We start from the raw sequence: 22,322 nt of genomic DNA on the forward strand, positions 1-22,322 counted from the left end.
CTCTTTTTCTGTAATATTTTTTTGTTTTCGCTCTCACTTTTACCTTCCATTTTTCCTCTTTTTCTAACATTTTCTTTTTTCTCTCTCCCGTATTTCCTGGTGTACATTGTTCCAACTTTCTTCGTTTTCTGTCTTGCTTTTCCTGTTATTTTTCACTCGTATTTTTACCTTTGTTATAGTATATTACAATTTCTTTTCTTTTCCGGTTTTCTCGCTTTTTTATGCTGTTTGCAGTTATCGTATTCGACCATTTCTAACTCTTTTTATTTCATTTTCTTACCGTTTCTCATCTTTATCTGGCACGTTTTTCCTTGATTTTAATATCTAGTTTTTCCTTCTTTTCTGTTACGTTTTTCCTGTTTTGGCTCCCTTTTCCCTTTGCTCTCCAGGGTTCCTTTTTGTTTCCCATTTTTTCATTTTTTTCTCTTCAGGTTTCTTTTTTTTTTGGTTTGTTTTTTTCTGTTTTCGTTCTCATCTTTTCCTGTTCCATTTACCCCTTTTATGTCCCAACTTCTCCTTTTCTTTTCCTTTCTATTTTTTTTCTCGTCCCGTGCCTTTTTTGTCACGTTTTTTCTATTTGGGCTTCATTTTCTTTCCATTTCACTCTTGTTTTTCCTTTTCACTGCCTCCTATTTCCGTCGGTCTTCTTTTCTGGTTTTCCTTTTTTTCTGTTTTCTGTCCCGTTTTGCGTTTTTTCTTCCGTTTTGTTTTCCTTCTAGCAGATGTTTCCGCTTTTGAACTCCTTTTCTATCCCGTTTTCCGTTCTCATCTGTTCCGTACTTTTCATTACTAATTTTACCCCTTTTCTGACCGTATTTTCTCTTTTTCTGTTTCTCCTATCCCATTTCCTATTCTCCTTTGTTAACTCGTTTTTAAAACCTTTCTATCCAGTTGGTTTTTATGGTCTTTCTCGTATAGAGCTTGCTAAACCCAGTGCAAAAAGCTACAAAAACTTATCGTTTCTCACTCAAACGTATGTTTTTACCGGGGTATAAGGCTTATACAAATTTGAAAAATTTTTCCTTCAAAAATTTTCAAAATGTGAATGATGCGGAACATCTGCTTTGTAACTGCGTGGCACTTTATCATAGGAGGAGTAAATTCTTTGATGAAGGTTTAATACCACCCTCTGTTGTGTGGACAAGTCCGCCCAATAAGGCAATAAACTTTATTCGTTATTCAATACCTTATTGGGACAATGCTATTAGTCAACAAATGGAAATCACTCATACTTACGGTGATAGGACACCATGACGTGGCTACAGTAAATAGGGGCCCGCCACAATAGATCAAATAACTGGTCGCAGTGGAGAACGTACCCAATTAAAAAAAAAACTACAAGGTATACAGCCCTAAGGGTTGTACGAAAGGGTGACGTAGGACTGTGTCATATAATACTCATTATATTGATAACATGTTTTAATCGATGAAGTATAACTTTATGTCTGATCATTAAATCAAAGACTAATGTAAACTGCATTTCTGGCATATGCATATTTGAGTATTTGTGAGTATCATTGTTTGAGTGTTTATTTGTAAAAGAAGAGCGAAATATTTTGATTTATAATTCTTCATTGAATCAATGGTGGTTTTGAAAAAAACCGTTTGAAATTGTTTTGGTGGCCCTGAAAAGAACTATGTTTGAGCTGATATCACTTCTTATAAATCAGTACTATAATTACTGTTCCCAATATATAGATGGATGTCGCTATTCGGTCCTTAAGACTCTAGGATGATGGTTGCCCGCTAATACAGGAGTGATAGGAAATACCAAATCACTGTAAAGTAGAAATGGATTAGTTTTATCAAAATATTGACCGTCCGTCAGTGCGATCGTGCGGTAAATGAGCAGACGGCGAACCTAGTGTGCGATTTTATAGTCACTGGCACTGCCGTTGCTACTTGTAAGCTAGTGTAGGTATGGGAGAAACCAGATCGGCTGCTGCTGCTGCTCAAATAATTATCCGAATGGAACGTTAATCATTTAGAAAGTGTAGAAAAATATTTCAATTCTTCAATTACTATAGTTCTTATAAGAACTGTTTAAGACCACAACGGCCTACTGCTGAATGTGCTGCTCGTCAGTCGATCCGTTTCCATTTGCCTTCAGTGTTGATTTGCGAAAATTACCGCCAAAATGCCATTGGATTTGCCTCCAATTGCCGCCAAAATGCTATCGTTTTTACCTCCCAATTGCTATCGGTGTTGCCTCCAATCGCTGGTGTTGCCGCCAAATGCCGTTGCTTTCGCCACCAATAGCCGTCGATGGTAAATACTGACCGTCCGTCAGTGCGATTGTGAGATGAATGAGCAGACGGCGAACCAAGAGTACCATTTTATAGTCCCTGGCAGTGCCGCTGCTGCTTGTAAGCTAGTGTAGGTGGTGGGGGAAACCAGATCAACTGCTGCTGCTGCTCGAATGATTATCCGATGCTCCATGGTATAACGCAAAATGGAAAGTTAACCATTTAGAAAGTGTAGAAAAATCTTTCCATTCTTCAATTACTATAGTTCTTATAAGAACTGTTTAAGACCACAACGGCCTACTGCTGAATTTGCTGCCCGTCAGTCGATCCGTTTCCATTTGCCTTCAGTGTTGGTTTGCGAAAATTACCGCCAAAATGCCATTGGGTTTCGATGGTCGGGTCGATGGTAAATACTGACCGTCCGTCAGTGCGTAGTGCGATTGTGCGATGAATGAGCAGACGGCGAACCAAGAGTACCATTTTATAGTCACTGGCACTGCCGCTGCTGCTTAAATGATTGTCCGACACTGATTGAGCAAGCTATCGAACAACTTCGCATGTCTGCGATGGGGATAATGCAAAATGTAATGTTAAGTGCATCGTGTGGGATTCACGTTGGCCATTGCCCTCTGATTCCGCTTGTCTTCGGGGTCGCTGTTGGCGTCAATAGCCATCGATGTTGCCGATTGGATTGGAAAAGGGGTGTGGCTTACAAAGTAGTCTCAAGGTTATCATTTGGATCCAAGTCCTTTGGTGTATCTAATTGTCGTCCGTGCCTGTGAAGCTATAGGCGATAACAACGGAAATGTATGGAAAAATTCGACCTTGAATCTTTACACACATTTTCACTATTTAGCGTATAAAAAATTATTATTAGTATGTTACTATAAAATTGCTGGACATTTTATCTATCCAACGACATATTAACTGTTATGTTTCGTTCAGTGGTATAGTAGCTATTAGCGTTTGAAATATTTCATTCAAACGTTACACTTCTATTTCTCGTTTTTACAAAGTGCTACCCAGTCCCAGTATAGTAAACAAAGACGTAGTCCTACGTCAAAAGACATTGCTCTCGAAATGCGGTTAATAAATTAACTATTTTGATTGCACCCTTTACTGGCAGGGACGTACTTATTTGGAAAAACGAAAAGTTGTTTTAGCAATTGTGTGATAAAAGGAAGAGAGATCGCCGAGGGGATATGACTTAATCTTATAGAATAACGGCACTGTACTGAAAGCGTACTGACAGATCCGACATCGGCGATAAGAAGAACACCCAAAAAGTACTTGAAAGAGATATTCAATAACTGTTTACCGTCTCACCCAGCAGGGATCACTAGTTCGGTTTCAAGTGCAACAATTTCTCTCAAGCGATTTTTAACGTTTACTACACTTTACATTCCGATATACTTTGTTGTATAACCGAACTATCGCTTTTCTTCATACATTTCATTTTTCAGTAAAAATACGAGCAGTCAAATTTAGATAAAACATGTCAGCTGCCATATTTTGAACATTTTCCCTTCAATTATTCGTTACTTAGAGCGAAATTAAATTATTTGTTGTTTGAACTGTTTCCCAATAAACGTATTGACACGGTCAGTAAAACTGTAACATTTGTGCACATTATTTCGTACGTCATAAACCGCTTTTTATTCTCACCCAAACAAGCACAATTAATCGCTCGTAAGCGCATTACCATACCATCGAGATGAAAATCGCACGAAAAAGCCGGCATACGCACGGGATGATTAAGTGCAACTGCCGTTTGAGTCGAAACACCAGGCTTGGTTGATTAAAAGTAAATGTTTGCACTGTTTATCAAAGCTGCTTTGCCAGTCGTTGAAGCAAACGGACGACAATAACCGAGCGCACTGCACTGATATATACCAACCGTCGCAGGCAGGATACTGCACAGGTTTTAACTGACGGCATACGTAGTTAGGAAATGATTTCGTTAAAATTTATTCTGCAATAGAATCAGTAGGTACAAGTGGCGGATACGTGTTCTGCATGTCGATTAGTCCGTCGGCACGCGTGTATATTGTTATCCGTAGGAGATTATGGTGTTATGATAATTTAGTGTTGAAAAACAGAATTACATCGTCTCGTTGGATACATATTCGTTATTCCGGTAATAAACGGTAAATAAATTCCATAAATATGCTCTTGATTATCCGTCATCCGCTAGTACAACTCCATAATTCCTTACGGATGCTCATTTCACTGACTGTGTTGAGAATGTTAAGAACATACGTTCGAACTAGCATCGCATCGGAAATACAAGTTTTTTCATCTCCAATGAATGGGAAACACAGGAAAACGCTGCTTCGAAATTAATTATCAAAGTGTTTTCCAGCATTAGCAGCTCGTGCCGGTCGTGCAGCTGGCGAAGCCATCCTGTCCGTACTCTCATTTGAGTATACGTACATATGAACATACTGTGAGTCCTACACCAGAGATGATACAGTAAGATATTGGCTGTGTATCAAATTGTAGCGCATAACTGCCAATTTGCTGACAAATGCGACTGGTGCCGATCATGGTTGAAATACTAGGAATAAATTGATAGAGTATCATTTACATTTGAAATCGGTGGAAATGTGAACCTAATTTGTATTTGTGTCCTAGCATTTTATGGCCATTTCATATATTAATTACCTTCATTAGACAGCGATAGAAGCCAGGTGAACTAAATGGTCTAACTAAGCTACATTCTTTCAACCGAGATGGTTTAGTTATATGTAAGGAACTCCGGGGCAAGTGGGACCTAAAAATTGCACACTTGGGGTTCGTTCGATTGTGTAATCTACACCCGTGATTATTTTGAAATTCTTACAGCACAGAAACTCTTCATTGCTATCACATCGAAGGTTTAATTACAAAAATGGACTATCGATTTACATGCAATAAATCTAAGGAAAATTTTTAAAATCATGGCGATTGGTCCCACTTGCATAGTTTATCGGGACATATTCAAATTTGATTGAAAAGCACAAAATAACAGAAAATTGTATATATATAGCAACGTTAAAGCATTCAAAAAAGCAACCAAAGCCAATGTTTCTATTAATGGTTCATCCAAATATGCCATAACAAAATCAGATTACTCGTTAAGCACAACGGGCGACTTTATAATGAATATAAAACACGATTCGTGAGCAATTACGGTATCACTACCCGTGAAATCAAAATCCTCATATACCAGGTGGCAGAGCATATGTCATCAACACCAAAACACAGCTAGCTTAAGCGTCATCCGAAACTTTCCTTGTAGGCTCCAGAGGCAACCTCCGCGGCTCAATTGCCTTTAAGCGACTTCCGGTCAATACTTTTTTCAACGTTTTCACATATTTCAGATCCAACCTAGGTCCAACCTAGGTCCAACCTAGGTCCAACCTAGGTCCAACCTAGGTCCAACCTAGGTCCAACCTAGGTCCAACCTAGGTCCAACCTAGGTCCAACCTAGGTCCAACCTAGGTCCAACCTAGGTCCAACCTAGGTCCAACCTAGGTCCAACCTAGGTCCAACCTAGGTCCAACCTAGGTCCAACCTAGGTCCAACCTAGGTCCAACCTAGGTCCAACCTAGGTCCAACCTAGGTCCAACCTAGGTCCAACCTAGGTCCAACCTAGGTCCAACCTAGGTCCAACCTAGGTCCAACCTAGGTCCAACCTAGGTCCAACCTAGGTCCAACCTAGGTCCAACCTAGGTCCAACCTAGGTCCAACCTAGGTCCAACCTAGGTCCAACCTAGGTCCAACCTAGGTCCAACCTAGGTCCAACCTAGGTCCAACCTAGGTCCAACCTAGGTCCAACCTAGGTCCAACCTAGGTCCAACCTAGGTCCAACCTAGGTCCAACCTAGGTCCAACCTAGGTCCAACCTAGGTCCAACCTAGGTCCAACCTAGGTCCAACCTAGGTCCAACCTAGGTCCAACCTAGGTCCAACCTAGGTCCAACCTAGGTCCAACCTAGGTCCAACCTAGGTCCAACCTAGGTCCAACCTAGGTCCAACCTAGGTCCAACCTAGGTCCAACCTAGGTCCAACCTAGGTCCAACCTAGGTCCAACCTAGGTCCAACCTAGGTCCAACCTAGGTCCAACCTAGGTCCAACCTAGGTCCAACCTAGGTCCAACCTAGGTCCAACCTAGGTCCAACCTAGGTCCAACCTAGGTCCAACCTAGGTCCAACCTAGGTCCAACCTAGGTCCAACCTAGGTCCAACCTAGGTCCAACCTAGGTCCAACCTAGGTCCAACCTAGGTCCAACCTAGGTCCAACCTAGGTCCAACCTAGGTCCAACCTAGGTCCAACCTAGGTCCAACCTAGGTCCAACCTAGGTCCAACCTAGGTCCAACCTAGGTCCAACCTAGGTCCAACCTAGGTCCAACCTAGGTCCAACCTAGGTCCAACCTAGGTCCAACCTAGGTCCAACCTAGGTCCAACCTAGGTCCAACCTAGGTCCAACCTAGGTCCAACCTAGGTCCAACCTAGGTCCAACCCACCCTAAGCCCAAGGCCCTGTTTTCCTCAACCTTAACCAAGTTGATGTCCTGAAAGTAAAAATTATTTTCAACGAACAACAAGCCTTCTTTGCTAGTACTAGGTAGTAGGTACCGCTGTTATCAGCCGAATTAGTGAAGTCCGATTACTTCTCGATTAATCGAACTAATCGATTATCCATTAAAATAGTCGATTAATTTTTAATCGATTGGTTTATGTTTTGATTATTAGGTAATCAATTAAGGTGAAATTAGTCGTCATCGATTCTGCATATTTCAAAAGCAATTTTTGTTTGTTTGGAAAAAGATATGTGCATGAAAATATATTTCACTGTGCTCAGATTGGCAAGAAGAATGCAGTGAATACATTTCTATAAACCGAACCCCGCTTTTGGGCCCAAAAACTGCTTCCAAAATTGGGCTCTGCGACGAAAAGTCAATGACTGCTATTTTCCCGTTAACCGGTCTCGATTATGCTGAATTCCTTCGCGCTTAGCTGCTAAATTAACCACACGCGATTAGCTAGTTTGGCCGTAATTGACCTGTTCGACCGAAACTTATGCGCTGACGGTGGTTGTCTTTGGAACTAGCCGAACGGTGAGAAAGTTGACAGTTTGCTTGAAGAATCGAAAAAAGTTCACTTTTTTAATTTTCTTAATGTAGTGAATCAATGTACAAGTAAAATTATTATTGCAAAATGTAAGAAAATTGAGTACTTTATTTTTGGTATATACTTTGTCAGTGGTTTGTTTACAGTACATACGAGAAAATAATGTTTTTGTATATTTATGCGACAACAAACAGGTTACATATCACGCTATATTATAAAAATCCACGTGCTTGAGTGGTAAAAAACTTGTTTTTTGTGAAATTAATATAAACCAGACTATTGCAAGCAAGATACAGGATAACTAAAGAAAACATTCATATTTTAATGTAGTGCCGGAGCAACATGGTTCGATAGGACTGAAAGATATTCGAATCCCCAGAACTTTAACTTGAACCGATACAAAACAACCATAAGGATCTTGTAAAGTAGAAAAACATTCCAATAATATGCAAAACCCGCTTTAGGATCACTGCTGGGTTCGATTAGTTAAGTCGCCACATTAACTTTTACAGTATTCTTCAAATTTATGCTCTTTCAATTCCATATTTTAAAAGTGTTTTTAAAATAACTTGTAAAACAGCAAATTTCTTACAAAACCTGATAAAAATTTAGTAAAGTTTTCAATCGAAAACCAGTTAAAAATTAAATTTACTGAAAATTTTTCATGAAATGTACCGCATCTGATATTTGTTTTCGTTTTTCTCACCATCGCAACAGGTAGCGACACGCCGGCAGTTTTTACTCAATTTGTCAATAGGCCGGTTTAAATACAGGCAAACTTCGATATAACGTACCCTCGTTATTACGTACCCTCGATACAACGTCACTCGATATAACGTACAATTTATACGTACAAATCTCGTGTTGCCCACCTCTTTCGTATTTTCCATCGCGAAATACCCCATTTTGCTCATTTTCCCCTATTATCATTTTTTTACACTTATTGAGTTATACCAAGCAAGGTTTTGAGAAAACAAAACTTGAAAGCCTTATAAGGCCATTACAAATATTTTATAAAGTATTTGTCCTTCCGGTGTTCGGCTACTGAAGGGGGGGGGGGGGGGGAGGCGGCGAAAAAAAAACAAAGTAAATTTTTTATTCGAGCAAAAAAAAACATGGATTTTAAGAATTTTTATTTAAGGTTTAAACGTGAAAACCGAATCTATTCTTGCTTATAATATATACGTTATTATTTTCTATGCAAAAATATACGAAAAAAGACAAAAACGAAGGAAAATTTTTATGGACGATTTTCGGAAATTCCATTGTTCGAATTTCCATTTCTGTTCCGTGCTAGAAGCGTTAATTCAACTCGGAGACTCATTTTTCGAGTTTTTCAGACTGTAGAGCCCACACACAATTGATTTTCTAAACAGAAATTTGACTCATATCCTACAAATTATTTTTTTGCCCCCCGATTTTCCAAGGGGGGGGGGGGGTGACAAAAACTTTAAATATGATTTGCAATGGCCTAATTTCGTGTAGAGAAGTCCGCAGAATCAAATAGGGCTTATCCCATTTAGTTTAGAGCACAATAATTTTTTAGGTTGAACTCGCATAACCAAACCGACCATATTAAACGGGAACTCAACCAATAAAATTAATCGATCGATTCTGCGGACTTTTTTGCATGAAGTTATCAGGTTTTTAAGTATTATTTCTCGAAGTCTAGTTTGGTATAGTTCAATAAGTGTGAAAAAATGTCAAAAATAGGGGAAAATGAGCGAAATGGGGCACTTCCCGATTTCAAACAGGAAAGGGGTTGGCACCACGAGATTCCACGGAAAATTTTACATGAGATCACCTTTTTCACATAAAGCTGCCAAAATTTGAAAATCACAGAAATGTGTTTTGTTCCACCTTCATAAAATCGTAAATATCTCAGCGAGATTCGAACATACGTCCATACTTTCTTCGGCAAAGTTGTTCGTCATAAAATTTCCCATCTATACAGTATAGCTACGTTGCTCTGAGACAATGGTCGATACCCTGTTTTGACGTTTCGTCATTTCAAAATTTTGCCGAAATTTTTCGAAAATTTCAAAATTTTGCCGAAATTTTTCGAAAACTTCAAAATTTTGCCGAATTTCAAATTTCTGTAACCAAATATGAGTCCAGACATGTCGCCATAATTTTTTATGAGTGTATCAGATCACTCTGATTGTGAAAAAAATACCTTGTACCTTGTTTCGTCTACTTAACCATTTCTAAAAATATTTTTTTGAATTTACTCCTGAAAAATGCCATTTTTTCATAAAACTCAAATGTGCGACTCCTAAATTGCGTCTACCAATATTGACACGATATAAAAGTTTTGTTGTGACACCCTAAGCTATCATTTGAGGGGTGAGCCCCCGGGTTTTCTGACATAGTGCTATTTTGAGGCACTCTATTAACCATTCTTTTATAGTTTGTAAATATGCATATAATCTGTTTGTTCTACCATGCACAATGCGATAGAGCTAATAGTGAAACTAGCATAACAAATAGATACGCTTTTTTTTGTTTTTTAATTTTCATGAACAAACTAAATTGTCTAATGAATGACCATTATAACCATACTATGGGAAATAATCCACAGCCTTAGAAACCAGCAATTCCAATACCAGTATTGAGAACTAAAACCTATTGAAATTCCCAACATGAGAGCTGTCAGTGGGGAATAGGTGCTTGCTGGTGTGCTCCTACGCAATTTTGTTTCATATCAGTCATGTAGCTTACTTTTTCCAGTCGCTCGCAAGTTTTTATGATAATTGACTTCAAAGCAACTATTGTTCGCAACTATGCACAGCTACACCCCTGCGACTCCATTTCCCGTCGCTACTACTGGCTACCACTGGTATTGATATCGAAGTCACATCGGACGTCATCTAACAAGCATCATTCAAACCGTTGTCATTGCATTGGCGAGGAATGCAGAAGATGCACTTGCTGGACATGTATTCTATTACCGCACCGAAGTATATTCCTCTTGGGCCAAAGTGCTCTGAAATTCTAATAGTTAGCTCCGACATGATGATGCTGATATGCTGTGATGACATGACCGGGGAGAGTCTTTTTCGAACGGTTGCAGTCAGCAGTGGCTCGATGAGAACGATCGGTTCGATTGACTATTGCGAGGCCGGTAAGCAAGCCTCTCTACAGCCTTTGACGAGGTTGCCCGTTCTAGTATTGATGAGAAAATGCAAACTAGCATGTCATAAATGTATTTAGAGTTCCTTTTTCTCCCTCACACTCACATGCACACCAGTGGGTCATAAGCCAGAGGGATCTTGCCAGAAAGCTCGTATTTGGAATAGGATGATATCCAATTTTCCCAGTATGTACACGGAAGACACCAACTCAGCTAGTGGTCACTACACTACCACAATATTTGAAATAGGCAGAAATTAGAACGGAACGTGCAAGAGTGACATGTGAAACGATGCAAACAAAAACTGACTCGTTACTGGGACTGATTAAATGTTGATATCGGAAGTTGCATTTGTGCTCGATAGACAAATTTCGCCTTCTTTATTAATAGCCGGTCGAATCATGAGACAGATACAGCAGTGCAAGCACTTCTGTTTTAAAAGGATTACTGCTCGAAAGCAATTCGTTTTATACGTATTGTCTTAATTACAAATAAAAAGATTATTGATCACATAGTTTCTTTAAAAGCTTAAATTTTTTTTTGCCAAGACCGTGTTGCTCTTAAGTTAATGAAACACGAGATTTATTGTACAATTTACATTGGCAATTAAATTTTTAAGTAAGTCTGCTCAACCACAGATCTCGTTCTCGATAAATTTTAATGAAAATCTCAAGAGTAACTTAATCTAATTCACTGAGAGCGTAATAAAACTGTCCATCTACGGAAATAAATAACTAATTGTGTTTAGTGAACAATCCGCATTTTCCCCCCAGCCAGCAGTGATGGTAAATTAAGATGAAGACGACTATGAACGAGTAGCTGTTAGAAAACTATTTCAAATGAAAATGAAGAACATGGTCGGTGTGATAGAATATTTTAGCACTACGTCGACATTTAATTGAAAGCGGAAGAAGTTTTCCTTGGCTCGAGCGGTGAAAAAATGAAACGGAAAGAAAAATGAATGAAAACAGTGGCGGTAAAAGTAGCAGCAGCAACAGGCGTAATAAAATTATCTCTCTCCCAATAAAATAGTTTTTAATGAGTTGTTTCTGCTACACAAGCAAGTGCGCGATAGTGACCGGGTGGTGCACCAGCTGCAGCCCCAAAAAGTGTCAAAGTGTCCCGCAGTGGCGACTCAAAAAAATCAGTAGGAGCAAGCAAAAAATTGAGCAGCAGCGAGCGGAAATTACTCGCCGAAGTGGAAAACAACTTCCGGCCACAGGCTGTTTCCAGACCGGTCCGAAACGGAGCAGCCTTGTAGTCGACTGCGCCCCTGGTAGACTCTCGCCAGTCCGTTACCGGCCTACGCACCAGCGGAGGCAGCCGGTTGGCTAGACACCGGGGCAGTCGACATGGAGCGCAAACGTTCGGTGCGGCGGCGGCAGAAACCACCATTTGCCGAGCGCTTCAAGGACCACTGTCGCAACTTCACTGCATTTATGTTCAGCAACGTCGGGATTATATTTTTAGTTGTCCTCTACATGATTGCGGGTAAGTACTAGCTATGGTTTCGTAGATTTGCACAATAATATCGGGTTCGTTGATACTACACATTTTATTTGAGTAAGTTTAGGCCATTCTATTATCTACATATTGCAAATATATACGAACCAGGAGTGATAATACATGTTATTGAAAAACAATTTTTATTTTTATGCTCACTTTTTTTTTTGCCGGGAAAATGTTTTTGTTGAAAAGGTCTTCAAGCTCAAGGTTCGACAAATTCAAGTTCAATTGCAAAGCGTGTTCTCCTAGTGATGGCAAAAAGAGGAAAGGATGTTTGCTATTTAAAACTACACGGGACCGCATCATTTACAGTCCCTCTCCATATAATTAGACTTTGCATTAGACGTTGTAAATTTAATTTGTTTATTTTTTTTATTGCTTATTTATACCTATATCATTCTTATTTATTGTGATCTTACTATAATTATGTACCAGTACACATATGGTCCAAAGCTGGTGTAACCTTTTCTATTGTTTTGGCAACACTGATGATATTAACACGGATGGTGTTACGAACAAAATTTTGTGAACTTAAACTTGGCATATTTCTTTTAATAGTGCATTTAAAAATCCTGAACGCCCTATAACTACCTGGAGATCACCTGACCAACGTACAATGAACCAAATTGACCACGTTCTCATAGAGGGACGGGTTTTCTCTAGAGGGACGGTCTTCCGACGGGGCGGATCTGTCCACCGTATCCGGATACGTCAAAGCCACCCTCTTCGAATGAACATCAGGCAGCTAGATAACCCGCAAGCTCCCGAGAACTACGCGCGAGTACTGAATGAGGCACTGCCTTCTACCGAGGAGTTAGGTGCTTCAAACCTCGAATACGGCTGGGGCAGAATACGCTCGGCCATCGGAAATGTATTAGGTATTGAGCCTCGGAGTACACAAAATGATTGGTTTGATGGGGAATGCCAACAAGCGGTGGAGAGGAAAAAACTGCTTGGAAAAATTATCTAAGTATTGCCACTAGAGAGAACCTGGCCAAATACCGACGATCTAGGAACCAGTTGACCACGATCCTGAGGAGGAAAAAGCGCCAAAAGGAGGACAGAGATCGTGAAGAATTAGAGTAACTATTCCGAGCTAATGACACGCGCAAGTTTTATGAGAAGGTGAACCAAACTCGGAAGGGCTACACACCGAAACCTGACATGTCTAGGGACGAGGGAGGGAATCTAATTACAAACGAGCGTGAGGTGATCGACAGATGGAAGCAGTTCTTCGATGAACACCTCAATGGCGAAGTCACAGAAGGAGGCGGAACGGAAATTACCCTAGTAGCGCCCATGGAAGATATTAATGTCCTAGCACCTGATCTTCAAGAAGTCAAACGAGAAATCGGGCTGCTGAAGACCAATAAAGCCGCTGGGAAGGACCGCCTACCGGCAGATTTCCATGAACATGGCGGAGAAACGCTAGCAAAGGCTCTACACTGGGTTATTTCGAGGATTGGAAGGAGGAAAAGCTACCGGAGGAATGGATGGAAGGAGTGGTTTGTCCCATCTACAAAAAGGGTGATCGGCTAGACTGCTGCAACTATCGTGGTATTACGCTGGTAAATGCCGCCTACAAGGTACTCTCCCAGATCCTGTTACGCCTGTTGTCACCGATAGCACATGGTTTCGTAGAGAATTATCAGGCGGAATTCATGGGGGCTCGCGCAACTGCGGACCAAATTTTTACTATCCGACAGAAATGTCGGGAGTACAACGTACCCACGCATCACATCTTTATTGATTTCAAAGCAGCATACGATACAGTCGATCGAGACAAGCTATGGCAGATAATGCACGAACACGGTTTTCCGGACAAACTGACGCGACTGATCAGAGCTACATTGGATCGAGTGATGTGTTTCGTACGCATGTCTGGAACACTCTCGAGTCCCTTCGAGACGCGACGAGGGTTGAGACAAGGTGACGGTTTATCCTGCATGCTGTTCAACATCGCTCTTGAAGGGGTGACTCGACGAGCGGGCATCGAAACGAGAGACACAATTTTTACCACGGATAGCCAACGTCTAGGCTTTGTAGATGACTTCGATATCATAGCCAGACACTTTGCGACGGCGGAGGTAATCTACGCCAGACTGAAAGTCTAGGAGAATTGGGCGAAAAATAAATGCGTCGAAGACCAAATACATGAAAGGAAGAGGCTCAATGGAAACAAACGTGCATCTCCCACGGACGATAACCGTTGACGGCGACGAACTAGAAGTGGTAGAGTTGTTCGTGTATTTGGGATCGCTGGTGACCGCGGACAACAACACTAGTAAGGAGATCCAGCGCCGCATCCAAGCGGGAAATCGGACTTACTTTGCCTTTCGTAAAACGCTACGATCAGGAAGCGTACACCACCCCACGAAGCTAACAATGTACAAAACTCCTATTAGACCGGTAGTTCTTTATGGACTTGAAGCCGTGACGCTGCTCACGGAGGACATACGCGCCCTTGCCGTGTTCGAGCGAAAAGTGCTGCGGACGATATTTGGTGGAGTACAAACTGAAAGCGGAGAGTGGCGGAGGCGTATGAATCACGAGCTACAGGCACTGCTTGGAGAGACTCCCATCGTACATCTAGTGAAAGTTAGCAAGCTACAGTGGGCCGGACACGTCGTAAGGATGCCGGACGACAGCGCGACGAAAATAGTCCTCTTCAACAACCCCACCGGCACCAGGAATAGAGGAGCCCAACGTGCATGATGGCTCGACCAGGTCGAAAGCGGTTTGCGACTTCTGAGACGACTAGGAAATTGGCGACGAGTGGCCGAAGACCGAGTTGAATGGAGACGAGTGCTTGAAACAGCACGAGCCACCCCGGCTCTATGCTGAAGAAGAAGAAGAAGAAGAAGAAGGCTACTTATTTGACTGTACCACCTCAGCCAAGCAAAATTTAAAAAAAAAGTAATGTGTGAGACATTTATTATCTACAACATAGCTGAATTACGCAGGTATTACTCTATCTTTTATATTTGCGGTGCACTCGTTTTATATCCACTGTGTACGGCTGGCATGTAAACAGAAGGTAAAAGTGAAAAGGTGGATCAATTGGGAATTTCACTAAAATCAATCAGATCAGACTAAAATTTGTATAATCGGGTTACACCATGATTATTTTTGACGTAGGACTACGTCTTACGGCAAGTTTTGAGATAGGGTGTCATTCCAAAAAATCAAAAAATGCGAGCGTCACGAAAAATGAAAGGTTTTGAGCGCTAATAGCTCAGCGGTTTTCCGATCGATTTTCAATATTCTTACACCAATCGATTGGAAAATCTTCTAAGAATTGACCCAAATGAAGAAAAGTATGGATTCTTGATGTTGAACTATTGAAAAATTGAAAATAATGAACCTATGTTTCACCAGAATTCTCGCTTCGTGATTGGTTGGAAGATTCTTTACGATGATCTAAACCTATACCAATTTGATATCTGTGCTTGGGAAGTAAGCCAAAACAAGTGACGAAGTCTCCTCATTTCAACAAGATTTCTTATCACCGCGGTTAAACCTAGACCATTTTGATGTCCTTGCTTGGGAAGTACGCCAGAAAGAGTGTCAAAGCCCCCTCGTGCCAACAGATTTCTTACGAACGCGATTAAACCTAGTTCAATTTGATGTCTGTGTTAGGGAAGTGTGCCAGAAAAAATGACGCAAGTTCGTTGTCCCAACAGATTGCAAATTCTTTACTGCGAGAAGATTAAACCTAGGCGAATTTGATATCTGTGTTGGAAAAATGTGCTACAGCTGTAGTGTTCGGTTACAATACGACTCTGTATGAATACGCATGCTTGCCGTTTCATTATAAGTGTAGTGAAAAGATATGCTGTTGATAAAATAGGATTGAATTGGTAAAATCCCTTCAACGTGGAGAACCATGGGTAATAAAAACAATCTTTAATTTCAGTAAGGTAGCAGGAAAGCAATAGTTTGTGTTGATTTTTTTAAATGGTTTTCAAATGCACAATCTTTTGAGAATTGAACGTATGCAATGTTACTACTTTGATAAATGTTACATACAACGCATGTAGCATGTATATATGTTGCATATAGCATGTATACATGAAGAATCGAATGATTACAAGCATGAATATATGCTACTATCACTACAAAGAGACTTACGTAGTCCTGCGTCACCTATATATGCGGTCGTGTCTTGTACACAACCCCTCTGATTTTTACATCTAATTTCGTAGAAAAGACGGGACATCTCTGTGGGCTTGAAACTAGGTTTGAAATTAGATATCAAATTCAACTCGATATCAGATTAGAATTTAAATGTAAATTTGAACTTGGATTCGGATTCGACATTGGACTAGAAATTGCAATTGCAAACAAATCTGATTTCGATACCAGGAAGGCGATGAAATCGTGAACTGAACTGCCATACGATTATAATTCATAATCTTGTGTTGTTTTCGTACCTAAGAAAGTTCTTGATATCATGATTATTATTCATGATTTCTATTCATGATTATTCATGACTGGAGTCCTGGAATCATGAGTCATTTTTACTACGCTTGTTGCGTAAAAGACCCCTTCTCCGCATTCGGCTGATGCAGGTGTGGTCTATTTGGTTTTCTGTTCGGCCTGCGCGGGAAACCACGTGACCTCATGTCCTGTCATGATCTGCTATGACCATATTGTTATTAACAAAAAAATCTGTAAACAGCTCCCCGTTCTAGCTCATCTCTCCTAGGTCATGGCGTTGACGCGTTCAAGGTCCGTGTTATTTCATCCAATCTTCGGGTCGAAATCACCCAAGTGAATTTAAATGTGCTTCTTTAGGATTTCCTCAACTCTCTTTATCCTGCAGGTCGATAGCATCTGTTGATGCATAGCACTGAATTTCAGTAAAGCTCGTAACCCGTGCTCTAAAACTGAACGGTTCCCAATTCACCAGGGTACAGTAGATTGTTAGGATAAGGTCCCGTCAATGAGGCTGCTATCTTAGTTAGGTGAGAGCTGCTGTTCCCCTTCCCTGTCTGCGTGCGTCAACCAAGGTTGCGTACCCCAGCCGGTATCACGCGTGGTGGTAGGGATAAGAGGGAGAGAATAGCGGTGGTAAATTTACACATGTTTGGTACGGGCACGAGACGTAGACCATACTCGACGAGAACTTGCAATCCCTGGCCATTCGTACCATTCTTACCTAACGCAACTCTACAACGAATCAAGTATTCAGAAAATCAAAGAAGTTGCGAGTATGCTGGAGTGGACAACACCTCGAACTCGAAGTTCACCTCGAATGCTGTCGGTACCAACGATACTGGGATTGGTAGTTTCAGCAGGCGAGACAAGACCAAGAAAGTGTAAGGCCTTCAAGAAACTAGACACAGATCTCAGACGTTTTCCGCATGTTGTATGGCAGATGGACGGCAGCGGACTTAAAGCATAAATTTAAAGAATGACAATCGACGGATGCTTGGAGAATTTGACAGGTGAAAATTAAAGCGATGTACAGCATCAGCAGTGTTTAAAAGATGTAGAATGGAGAAAACTGACAGTAAAAATGAATAGATCAGAATTCATCTTGGAAGATCCAGTCACAATAAGACAAATATAACTTCCGACTAACAGCTATTTCCGGTTTATCGGTATTATCCAAGAAAATTAATGTAGAACCCCAACCGGATACAAAGATTTTAAATTTTCTGATCTATTTTAGAACACAGATGGGCGCTCTTTATAAATTACCAATGTTTTCAACTTCGTCTAATTTGCAAAGAAGAAATATAAATGGGATAGAGCAGGTGAAACTTATCTTTTTCATTTTCATAAATGATGAAAAAGTTAATAAAAAATATTTTCTTTTAATTTGTGCGATGTGAGTTTCATCAGTATAGAAATGTACGACGATAATAAACTTTTTCCCAAATATCCTTCAAAAAGATTCTAGGCATCAAAAAAGTTAATAAATTTAGGACGCGCCATACTTCTACGTTAGCAAGTACGTTCGCTCCTTTGCCGGGTAGCAAACCAGCTAGGAAAAAAGTAATTATAAGAGCAATCACCTCTACTCACCCTGAAAGCAACTCAATCTAAAGGGGTTAGCTTTTATTTTACTTTCCTGACATCTAACCGTTTCCCATCTGCATCTGATTCTTTTCATCTGCCTACTTCAAACTCTATGGTAATAGATTAGCCACATCCTTACTGTTTTGCTTTCTCGGTGCTGCTCTAAATAAGTCTCCGTACCTTCCCACGACTGACTATCATCTATTATGTATACTTCAATTACAGGTGCGTTCATGTTCATCGCGATCGAAGGTAATGAAGCTTTAGAAAGGTTTGCTCAAATACCGTCCAAGAGAAACGAGACTGCCATGAGGCTGTGGCAAATATCCTGCTGCGAGGTGAATGTGTTCAACAAAACCGTATTCGAAGAGAGGTGAGTAATTCTCCATCATTGTCTGGCTCGCCATTAATTGTCTAAAGTACGCTTCCGCCTATTCCACAATGCAATGCCGGTTCACGATATCCTGATTCATCATTCCGTATCTTCCTAAATGACGCAATTTTCACAGCGTTTTCACGATGAGACCGATTCATTTCGCCGAACCCACTAACGACTGCTTTCAGCTTAACTAACACTCGTGTGAAAGCCATACTTTGACCAATTGAAAGCCATTTACTCGCATCCGTCCGTTCAACTGACCTGGTTTGCCTTCGATTTTTCACTTCAACTCAACGCGGTCTAATGGGGTTTTCGGATTAATTAATGTTCGTTCAGTTATCGAATGATTCTTTTCTCTTCCTTTGCATTGCCAGACCCGCAGAGAAAGAGAAATAATAATTGGGCGGAATCGCGTATGAAAAAAATACGATCATCGTAAAACCCGCCATTCAACCGTGACACGATTTTAGCAGACGTCGGTTTCATTTTTAGTATCCCGCTGGAGGAGCCCGAAATCCCTTCGAGCGGAAATTCATTACGGGCTTCGTGTGATGAATTATAAAAATCGTAAAAATCAAACTGAATCGCAAAATGTTGTGGATTGAAATCGTGCACAAGCACGATAAGCCTCCATTGGATCAATGTTTGATAGCCGAGTGCGTTGATTTGGGACATAATTCGAAACAAAAATTTAAATATTGACTCATTTATCGGTGACTAAATCTAGAAAAAAAGCATTCTAGTATAAAATCGGCAGCTATGTTTTTATTTAATGATCCGAAATGTATTGATGTGGTCAAATTTTGATGTTTGATATTGTGAGCGAATAATTAGATTAAACATAGCTTATCGATTAAACTGTAATTAGCTGTGACCACAACTGAAGTGCGGCTCGAATACTAGAGCTCTGTACATATATTAGCTGAAGATCAACAAATATTGAATGCTGCGATTAGTTTACAGTTCAATTGAAAAAATTGTGTTGCGTAATAACGTGAAGCAATTATGCCTCATGTGCGCATAATAAATTAGTTTTTGAACTGTTGGCCTCGTTGACTTTCGACACTTTGTGCTGTATAAATTCCTAGAAAAAAAAACCTTGTAAATGATTTGTTAAATAATATTTGACAATATTCACACATGATATGCAGAATTTTTTTATGAACATGGTATAGGTGAAACGATATGCTGCTTCAAAAACAATGTGAGGCCTGTTCATAAGCTTTATAGAAAAATCTGCAGAACACAAAAACATCGCAAAAAAGAGAAAAACTTGTTCTCGACGTTGTTCTTTCTGTGCAGAAATTTGAAACCCTTTTAGCTTTTTAGTAATAACTCTGAAAACGACAAAGGTTTCTCACTACAAATTTTTTAACTGATACGATGCAAAAAAAGTCATTAATATCAACCCATGCACCTCATATCCCAAAAAATTTTTGAGACGACATCGGCTCACCAAAACTGAAATTTAAAAAGAATCTAAAAGCTCAACTATAGAAAGATTTTTCATTACGAGTATTACTTAAAATTCGCAGAACTTAAAAGTAGTGTGAAAAGCCCCTGGGTTGACATATTGGGGTGAATAGTGCCGCTTTAAGCACATCCCTCATCCTTCCTTCGTACTGAATTCTGCATTTATCTACAATGAAACCTCATGCTAGGACAAGTTTATAAAAATGGTACTGACTTGAGGTACGTAATGAACCCTTACTTACTTACTTACTTACTTACTTACTTACTTACTTAGGTGGCTTGCCGTCCTAAGGCAAAGCCTGGTGACCAAAGTTTCTCCATGTAACTCGGTTGAGGGCTCGGACACCGTTCTCTCTCCGCCGGACACCGAGTACTCTCCGCCAGATCTCGCTCCACCTGGTCTAATCATCTTGCTCGCTGCGCTCCTGGTCGTCTGGTTCCTACCGGATTTGAGGCGAACACCATCTTTGCAGGGTAGTTGTCCGGCATTCTTTTTTTTTTTTTTTGGTGGTTTTAACTCCGGCATTCTTGCAACATGCCCTGTCCATCGTATCCGTCCAGCTTTAGCCACCTTCTGGGTACTGGGTTCGCCATAAAGTTGTGCGAGCTCATGGTTCATCCTCCGTCTCCATTCTCCGTTTTCCTGTACGCCGCCGAAGATCGTTCTTAGCACTCGTCGTTCGAAAACTCCGAGCAGCGTCTTGTACAGGGTGCACTTTGTACGGGGACTTAGTCTGCTCGACCGCAATTGCTTGAGGAGCCCATAGTAAGCACGACTTCTGCTGATAATACGCCTCCGAATCTCACGGCTGGTATCATTGTCCGCCGTTACTCATCGCCGTCGATCAATATACTACTGCCCAAGCGGTGTCGTTCGGCCTCGGTTCCGCTGGTCAGCATGTACTTTCTTTTAGCCGTATTTACCTTTAACCCAATCGTTTCTGCTTCGCGCTTTAGTCTGGTGTACTGTTCAGCCACCGTCACAGATGTTCTGCCGATACTATCCATGTCATCGGCAAAGCAGACGAATCGACTAGATTTGTTGAAGATCGTGCCTCGCGTGTTGATATCCGCTCGGTTCATAACACCTTGTAGCGCTATGTTGAACAGCAGGCATGAAACACCATCACCTCGACGAAGCCCTATGTGTGATTCGAATGGACTTGACAATCCACCCGAAATCCGAACACAGCACTGTGTACCATCCATCGTAGATTTAATCAGTTTGATGAGCTTCCTGGGGAAGCTGTCCTCGTCCTTGATTTTCCATAGCTCTTTCCGTTCGCTGGTATCATATGCGGCTTTGAAGTCAAAGAATAAATGATGCGTGGGAACTCTGTATTCACGGCCCTTTTGGAGGATTTGCCGCAGTGTAAATATTTGATCCGTTGTAAACCGGCCTTCGACGAAGCCGGCTTGATAAGTTCCCACAAATCTATTCGCAATTGATGATAGATGGCGGAAAATGATTTGGGACAGCACTTTATAGGCGGCATTGAGAATCGCTCGATAGTTCTCACAGTCCAACTTGTCGCCCGTTTTATAGATCGGGCAGATAACCCCATCTTTCCACTCCTCCGGTAGCTATTCCGTATCCCAACTTCTAACAATTAGTCGGTGTAGACAAACAGCTAGCTTTTCTGGTCCCATTTCAATACGCTCCGCTCCGATGCCGTCTTTTCCAGCTGACTTGTTGTTGTTTAGCTGCATGATGGCCTCCTTAACTTCGCCTATCGTTGGGGCTGGCACCTCTTCCCCGTTTGTTGCACCGTCGAAATCGCTTTCCCCACCGCCATGGTTCTCCGCCTGGGTGCCATTCAGGTGTTCGTCGAAGTGCTGCTTCCACCTATCGGTCACCTCACGATCATCTGTCAGAATACTGCCAGTCTTATCCCGACACATTTCGGCTCGCAACACAAAGCCTTTTCGGGATCCATTCAGTTTTTGGTAGAACTTTCGCGTTTCCTGAGAACGATGCAGCCGCTCCAACTCTGCATATTCCTGCTCTTCCAGGTAGCGCTTTTTCTCCCGAAAGATTTGGTTTCGCTGCATCTTCTTCTGTTTGTGTTTTTCCACGTTCTGACGTTCTGACTGTCCGCGCAGCGTTCTCCTCATCCATCACCCTCCTACATTCATCGTCAAACCAATCGTTCCGCTGATTCCGGGCCACATGCCCGATGGAGCTCTCCGCTACACTGCTTATGGCTGTTTTGATAGTGTTCCAACAGTCCTCGAGAGGGGCTTCCTCCAGCTCGTGCTCTTCCGGCAGCGCAGCTTCGAGTGAATGCGCGTAGTTTGCGGCGACGTCTTGCTGCTTTAGCCGCGCGAGATCTAACCGAGGTTGGCGTCGGTACCGACTGTTCTTCACAACGGAGAGTCTTGGGCGCATCTTAACCATCACTAGGTAGTAATCCGAGTAAACGTTAGCGCTTCGATAGGATCTGGC

General features: G+C 41.3%; 1 protein-coding gene across 1 annotated transcript in view; it reads left to right on the plus strand.

The window, feature by feature from the left end:
- The first annotated feature begins 11,843 nt into the window (after positions 1 to 11,843).
- Positions 11,844 to 22,322, plus strand: part of LOC128735783 (potassium channel subfamily K member 18) — a 74,083-nt gene continuing 63,604 nt past the window's right edge. The window contains exons 1-2 of the mRNA XM_053830269.1: positions 11,844 to 11,982; positions 18,250 to 18,397. Of these exons, the coding sequence (XP_053686244.1) occupies positions 11,844 to 11,982; positions 18,250 to 18,397 (287 nt within the window). The remainder of the gene's footprint in view (positions 11,983 to 18,249; positions 18,398 to 22,322) is intronic.

The sequence above is a fragment of the Sabethes cyaneus genome, chromosome 2, assembly GCF_943734655.1.
Source record: "Sabethes cyaneus chromosome 2, idSabCyanKW18_F2, whole genome shotgun sequence".
Classification (NCBI taxonomy): Eukaryota; Metazoa; Arthropoda; class Insecta; order Diptera; family Culicidae; genus Sabethes; species Sabethes cyaneus.